The following is an 8,162-nucleotide window of genomic DNA, read 5'->3' as shown; positions in this document are numbered from 1 at the left end:
AGTATTACTCATATCAAAAAGGTGCATCTTCTTTTCAGGAGCTCATCATATAGGAACTCCAAAGTTAAGAGTGCTTGACTTGGGGCAATTATAGGATGGGTGATTCCTTTGGAAGTTTTTCAGGGTGCGTGTGAGTGAGGGCATAAGCACGCTTGAAAGACTAGTCTTTATACAGTGAGGATATTCGTCGAACACTACAAGAAAAATGCACAAACACAATACTTAAAAGACAACGCTTTTAACGAAAAGTGTTGTCTTTTTTTAAAAGACAACGCTTTTAGTGAAAAACGTTGTCGTTATATGTTTTTTTGTTCATCAAAGACAACGCTTTTTTTAAAAAGCGTTGTCAATAAGCATTTTTTTGGGGTCAAAGACAACGCTTTTAAAAGTGTTGTCTATGAGCGTTTTTTTTCCCATATATCACAACACTAAAGTGTTGTAGAAAAAATATTATTTTTATTTAAAATAAAACATAAAATAAATTATATTTCCTTAGCCAATTAGATCCCCAAATCTCAGACCCCTTCTCTCTCGATCGCGATTTCTTCTCCGAGCCCCCAAATCTCAGACCCCTTCTCTCTCGATCGCGATTTCTTCTCCGACCCTTTCTCTCGATCGATTTCTTCTCCAGATCCGACATATCCCTTAGCTCCTTTTTCTCTATTTCAATTCAAAATCGTAAAAGACTTTAATACGATCGCGAAAGATTCTCTCTGAAAATCCAGCTGCTTGTTTGAAAGTTGTTTTCTTTTCCTTTTTCTTTTGCGTTATCATTGTTTTCTTGTGGCAGAAAATTGAGGATCCGAAGTTCAATGCACGCTCCGCAGTATTATGCGCCGAAAAAGAGCTCACGCAGTGGTGTTTGGTCGATTAGGTATGTGTTTCTCGTAAAACGACGAGTTAAAGGTTTAACGGTATTGTTTCATAAAACTTATAATCCGATTGAGGGTGTATGTTTCTGATTAGCGGAAGTTTAAGTTGATTTACTGATTATTTTACAACTTTCATTGTTGCCTAAGAAAATTTATTTGAGATTTTGCTTTGGTCTCCGGGGTGAATGTGGCTCATACTCAAACAGAGGGAGCATTCTATTGGTTTCTAATAATGGAAGTCTGATTGTATTTAGGGATGACTTGCAAGTTCCATCATCACCGTACTTTCCTGCTTATGCGCAAAGTGCACAGGGTCCACCTCCAATGGTTCAAGAACGTTTCATGAGTGTTATCAGCCAGCTTTTTCAATATGTGAGGCAAATTTTGTTTGATTTGAAATGTCATTTAGGTTTATCAGTTACTACTAACTTTATCTTTTTTTGATGATAAAGTTGGAATCCATTGTATTTTTGTAGAGGATTATACGATGTGGAGGAGCACTAGATGATGATATGGCTAATATAATTGTGGCTCAGTTGCTCTATCTTGATGCTATTGATCCTACTAAGGTTAGTTCCTCGTTCTGTGTAACTTTAAATATCCGAATCCATTGTAGTTAAATTAAACTGCATGGTCATTGATTTGTAAAGCATGTGGAGTATCAGTGTATCACTTGCCCAAGCCATCAGCAATTTCTTTGATCGCTTCCTCTTTTGTGATTTCTTATTGTGGTACTGGTTGGTGTAGTGGCTGTAATTACCAAATTACTCTAATTCTTCTTTATAACAAGATCATTCTCATCTCCTTCAAGAAGTGGGGTTTTGGGCTGCCTGATTCTTTCCTCATGGGCAAACGAAAATCCACTAGAAGCCTATGCTACATCTTGATGATGCATAATCCACAGCTTTCAACTCTCTGTTGGATGTTGTGGATGTTGTGGCTGGGGTAATTTTTTAATGGATCTTTGATGTTTTCCCATTGCGACGAAAGAGTGTCCTTTATTTTCCCGATGATGAGCTTCGTGTAGTAGTTTAAAGATGCGAGAAGCATGCAAGGGGTGAGAAGGTTCTTATCTCGCCGGTCTAATTCTTTTTTCGTGCTCAGGGGAAAAGATCGAGGATTGCTTTGATTTATTGAATCTTTGAGCTATTGTGAGTTCATGTACTGAAATTGAAGTTAATTTAGCTTATTAATTAATAACTAAATTGGTGCATGCGATTTTTTCCATTTTATTTTTCTCTGTTTTGACCTGGTTTTGAAGTTGTGCGAACCAATTTCGGAACACTCATAATTCCACCATTTCCCGCGGTTATGACTCCCAATGGTACGTACCTCTTTCTCCGACTCCTTAATTAATTCCAGTATATTTATTTATTTATTTATTTATTTATTTATTTATTTTTTCCCTTTGGGCCGCATCAAACTTATCCCTCGAAAAGGCTGGCCTTAATTACTATGCATGTGTTTGGTTTAAGTTTTATATATTTTACAATTTGAGTTTTTTTTTTTTATGAAAAAAACTCACATAAATACAACGAGTTTGAGGATTTTTGAGTTCGTGTGTAAATGTTTTCGTCAATGTTATTTGTTTCCATGATCGAATTTGGGAAAGTCCAGTATGAAGAAATATTTTGAGCACTGGTGGCCGGTGAATATTGGTTCATTCATGCACGGTGATAAAACTAGAAAGTCGTACCTAATAAATACGAAATTGATATGTGTCTATACAATTAAGGTAATATATTGCTTTCTTAATCCTATTTTGTTTTAATGATACCATTATCTCAATTTATTTCCTTATCATGACTCTGTAATGTCAACTTTTATGGGAATTTTGCTTTTGTCCTTGTCATAATTAACCCCCCCCTCAAACGGTTGTATAATGGAGACACAACTCTGAAAAGGCCGCTGATCTTTAATTATCTTTTTGAAATTCAATATATATTCACGTTCAAAACAAATAGCTATAGCTGGCCAGAGAATTAAATTAAGGAAGATATATATATAAATACATAATTCTAGCTCATATATATGGGCTATGAAGTGTACGGCCTTGTTAAACTTCAAATATTTAAAAAAATTAAATATGGTGCAAATTAAGGAAAAAACCCCAACATTAATTAAATGGATGAAAATGATTCGTTGAGTAATGTAAATTTTGTGTTGACAAAATAAAAATATTAATATATAATCTTCATCGATCATCAGGTTTCTGGTCGGAATGTGTGGCGTGGTGGCCATTCATTCATTTTGTCAAATGTGCATAAAATTGGGGGGAATGTTGAGCAAACCTCCCATCATTCCTTCTAGGAAAAATGGATGGACCCTTTTTGCTGCAGATCTGGTATGGTAAATCCTCCCATGCACACAAATGCATGTACATAATTATATTTTTTCTAGTTCATGTACCTGTATTGTCCCATGCACACAAATGCCTAGAGAAGACACTATTTTCCGATTCTGTTTATGTACCTGTATTGTCCCCTACACATATAAAATCGATTAGTCCATTTAATACAAGCTGCTGGGTAAATGAGCGCGAACTTTAGCCTACGATTGTTTTCTAGTTTGATTTGTCAGAAGCCACCATGTTTTGATAACCGAATTAGTCTATCAAAACATCTTATTCTAATGTTTGGTATGATTCCAGTATGCTCACCGTAAATGCGTGCAAAAGTGGTGCAACGAGAAGGGTGACACGATGTGTGAAATATGCCATCAGGTTGGGACTATCTGCGTGAACTTTGTTTCATTAAGTTTCAGCTCTTGCTAGGCTAATTATTGCATATGACTGTTTCAGCAATTCAAGCCGGGATATACAGCACCACCCCCTATCTTCCGTTTGAGGGAACTCCCTCTGAACTTCAGGTACTTTTCGTGCTTTCATCGTCGGATCTGGCACTCATTTAGCTTGTTACATGGTTGAAATTTACTCATCCATACATGGTTTCTTGTATTGCTTAACCGGTTTGATCTAAGCAGGGGAAATTGGCAAATTACTCGAGATTCAAACAATCCTCGCCTTATTGCAATGGTTTCAACAGATCGCAGTTTCTTTGATCCAAGCTATGAGGAGCGTGCTTATTCAACATCAAGAAGTGTCATTTTCTGTCGCTCAGTCGCCATAATAGTAATTTCTCTATTTCTGTACAAGTAACACCCAACTTGGCTCTATGCTGATGGGTAGAATTTTGAACAGCAATTCAAGTTCAACTTTATATTCATAATCTGTTTTTGCAGTTTATTGTTCTCCTAATTTTGCGGCATGTCCTTCCGATAACCGTTAGTCGAGCAGGGAACTTTTCTTTCCCATTTATGATGGTAAGATCATAGAGAGACTTACTAAATAAATGGAACTTATCGACAAAGATTTTTCCTAACATTTCTTTCAAAAATGACAGCTGCTGCTGCTAAGAATTGCTGGGATTATTCTACCAATTTGCATTATACTGAAAGCAGTAACTTCTATGCTGCAAAGGCGGCACCAGCAGGTAAAGAACGAATCACTGGAGAAGTTCATCTTCCAAGAGGGCCATAAGAAAAATCCCCTTGGTTTGATGAGGCTTCAGGATATAGCTCTGGGAATAGCCAAAGGGATCGAGTATCTTCACGAGGGATGCGACAAACAGATCCTTCACTTCGATATCAAGCCACATAACATCTTGTTAGATGGGAATTTCAATCCAAAGATCTGTGATTTTGGCCTTGCTAAGCTGTGCTCTAAGGAACAAAGTGCCGTATCAATGACAGCTGCGAGGGGGACGATGGGATACATAGCACCTGAGATGTTGTCTAGGACAATTGGCAGAGTATCCTATAAGTCGGATGTTTATAGTTTCGGAATGCTGTTGCTTGAAATGGTTGGAGGGAGGAAGAACGTGGATCATTCGGTAAATAACAGTCAAGTGTACTTTCCTCAATGGATTTATGATCATTTAAATCAAGGAGATGACATATTAATGCATGCTGTGGAAGAAGGTGATGAAAGTAAGGTGGCAAGGAAGCTTACAATTGTTGGACTTTGGTACATGAAGAATTCGATATTTGTTATATTTGTTATATTTGAATGATTTTTGTTATATTTGAATGATTTATAATTATAATATTGAAATATTGTATATAAGATTTAATTTTCAAAAATTTTGAATATTGAGTGATAATATTGAATATTTGTGAATTATATTTTTTTTTTGTTTTTTATTTGAGAAAAGACAACGCTTTTTAAACGTTGTCGTAGATAAAAAAAGCGTTGTCGTTACTAAAAAAGACAACGCTTAAAAAGCTTTTGAACTATGACAACGCTTTTTTGTGACAAAGATAATGCGGAAAAAGCGTTGTCGTTTTTAGATACGACAACGCTTTAAAAAGCGTTGTCTTTTTCAGAAACGACAACGCTTTTTTCGCGTTGTCTTTGAGCGTGGTCTTTTACAACACTGGCTACGACAACGCTTTTTTGGGGACATTAACAACGCGGAAAAAGCGTTGTCTTTGGCCGTTTTTCTTGTAGTGGAATCTGGGACGTTACAATTTTACCTCATTTCAGTGTACCTCATTTCAGTCTCGGGTTCTCACATCCCTCCCTCCTTATAAAAATTTTTGCCCTCGAAACTTGATTCTTCCAGTGACTTGAAGAGATAAGAGTATCTCTTACGCACATCTTCTTCTAGTTCTCATGGGTCTTCGTTGAAATCTTAAGTTGTTTATATGGATACTGATATCACTGTATACAGTATGAGTTTCTAAAGTTCGACTTGTAGAAGTTGCTATTCTGTATGGTTCATCTAAGTTATCAGGTTGAACTCTTAATTCCTTAGCATATCTCTTAATCAGACATGAATGTGTAGCACCACAATCAAATAACTCTTAAGTAGGCATCATATTTATTAGAATGGTACCTGCTACAACATCATTGGAATTATCTGCCTCCACTTGAGTGAAAGCATAGACTCGTGTATTTGGCTTATTCTCCTTGGGCTTTCTTGGAGGTGTACCTGCTGTTGGACCATTCATTTGATCTGGAAAATGGCACTGAGCAATGCGCTGTCCTATATTTTCACAACGAAAATAGGATCCAATGTCTTTGCGGTATTCACCAATGAGACTGAACCCACAAGTTTTACACTTGGGTCTATCTTGATTCAACTGTGCGGACTGGTTCCCTTTGGTTTGGCTGCTAGAAGTTGGGTAAATAGAGTACTTAGGATTCTTGAACTGTTGGTATTGTGGTTGTTGCTGGCTAGGCATAGGACGCTTGAGATTTTTCTCATCCTCACGCCTTTTGATGTCATTTTCCGCCCTGAAGGCAGCTCCCATCAATTCATCAAAGTTGTTGGGTTCAATAATAGCAGGGGCAGATTGGATCCGATGTTCCAACCTTTTTTGAAACGATGTATCTTCAACGATTCATCTGCCATTATGGTAGGTGAGTAAGTTCCCAATTGGAACTTCGATGAATACTCCACCACAGACATGTCTGGTTTTTTGTTGATAAGTACATTTTGTGTGCATTATTTTATGTCTATTTGGCATGCATTCATATGGTTTCATGTGTGTTTTTATATGTTTAATTTGTAATTAATCTCATGCATGTGCATTTTACTCTCCGGGTTAATTTTGTAGGAAAATGGGTTTTTGAAAAATGAATTACGGAGCAGTCTTGGTCAAAAATTCAAATTTAAATTTAGAAAGCTTCAAATCAAATCTCCACCGTCCAAATTACATTTCAGGATGTTTTAAAGATTCTGTCAAAATTTCAGCTCAATCCGACGGTTAGAACTTAATTTATGAATTTTTAAGAAATGTCGCGCGCTAGGAAGAAACAGATGCGCCCGAGCTGCAATTTATTGCAGACCGAGCGCCGCATCGTAAAAACAAGCAGAAAGAAGGCATAATTTTCAGCGCTTGGCCATCATTTTTTACCGATCGAGCGCCCTTGCGAAGTTGAAAATTTATATTTTGCGGGTGTTTTACATGGAAAAAACTTTTGGGCACTATAAATAGGAAAAATTATGACGTTTTAAGGAGAAAAACGAAAAGAGGGAGAAAACTTGAAGAACTCAAGAACCGCAAACACTAGTTTTCTCTTTTTTTTTTATTTTATTTGTTGGGATTTAGGGGATCCTACCCCCAAAACTATGTTTTGAGTTATTCTTGAAGATTGAATTTGGTTTTTAAGAGTTCTTGATTATATTATTGTGTTTATTGCAATTTTGGAGTTTGATCAAATTCTTATTGATTTTATGTGTTATAATTGATACCGAGAGGAGATTTTATGACATGAATGAGTAATATAATCCATGGATCTACAACTTTTATAGAGATATGAGGTTGGATACATGTTGATAGTCATAGTCCACCAGGTCGAAAGCTAGAGGATTACATAAATCGTTAATGCAATTGCATGGTTATTACAATTCGTTAATTAGATTAATATAGCTTGAGAGAGTATATTTATAGATTAGGGAATTCCGTCAAAAGCATGACTTTAGAATTAAAATTCAATCATTAGAGAAGAAAGGGGTAGGTGAACCGAGATCCTAGCAATCGTTTATTTATTTTCTGAGCTTAATTTATTTTTTTGCTTTTAATTCTTATTTTTATTTTAGTTTATTAATTTATTCTCCATTTATCGTTATAATTAATTAAAAAATCATACTTGAGGTAATTTTGTCATAAATCAATCTCTGTGGGACGATACTCGTACTCATGTACACTATATTATTACTTGACTCGTGTACTTGAGATTTATTCGAGCTTAATTTATAGACATATTTGAGTTGATTTTCAGTGGTAGTATTTGCTCGATCAAGTTTTTGGCGCCGTTGCTGGGGATTGAATAGACAATTTTTACTTCTTGTTATCTTTAGTTAATTTTTTTTATTTCTTTGTTCTATTTTATTTCTGCGTGATCTACCATTTTCTATTTTATTTTTACAGGAATTCATCTGGTGTAATACTTTGAGATGTTCCATCGACAAATATTCACGAGTTTTACCCAGCAACATGGATAGCCATTCTACGTAGCATGGGAGAGATACAATAATTTGGCGAGCACATTTCGGTATCATGATTTCTCCAATTATTCTCTTCTTAAATTTTTTTTAATGGTTTGGATGCAATGACAAGGAGATAGGTAATTAATGGAGCTTTTCAAACTGGTTGTCCACTATTTTGCCGAGATGATGACAGTGCGATATACATACTAGAGGATGTGGCAGAATTTGACTACCACGGGTATTGGGATCTTACACCACTTATTTGGAACCAACAAGACCCACAAGATGCTCATTA

At 36.0% G+C, this 8,162-nt stretch overlaps 1 protein-coding gene across 1 annotated transcript; it reads left to right on the top strand.

The window, feature by feature from the left end:
- Nucleotides 1-505: 505 nt before the first annotated feature.
- Nucleotides 506-5,049, top strand: LOC140889962 (uncharacterized). Its single transcript, XM_073297708.1, has 10 exons — nt 506-874; nt 1,127-1,244; nt 1,349-1,441; nt 2,134-2,196; nt 3,081-3,216; nt 3,523-3,594; nt 3,673-3,740; nt 3,855-4,002; nt 4,113-4,193; nt 4,274-5,049. Exons 3-10 carry the CDS (start codon nt 1,422-1,424, stop codon nt 4,940-4,942), a joined length of 1,257 nt encoding a protein of 418 aa, XP_073153809.1. The 5' UTR covers nt 506-874; nt 1,127-1,244; nt 1,349-1,421; the 3' UTR covers nt 4,943-5,049.
- The last annotated feature ends 3,113 nt before the right edge of the window (nt 5,050-8,162 follow it).

The sequence above is a fragment of the Henckelia pumila genome, chromosome 3 (genome assembly GCF_033568475.1).
Source record: "Henckelia pumila isolate YLH828 chromosome 3, ASM3356847v2, whole genome shotgun sequence".
In the NCBI taxonomy this organism is placed as follows: domain Eukaryota; kingdom Viridiplantae; phylum Streptophyta; class Magnoliopsida; order Lamiales; family Gesneriaceae; genus Henckelia; species Henckelia pumila.
The sequence above is the reverse complement of the archived record's forward strand: the minus strand, read 5'-3'. Positions and strand labels throughout refer to the sequence as shown.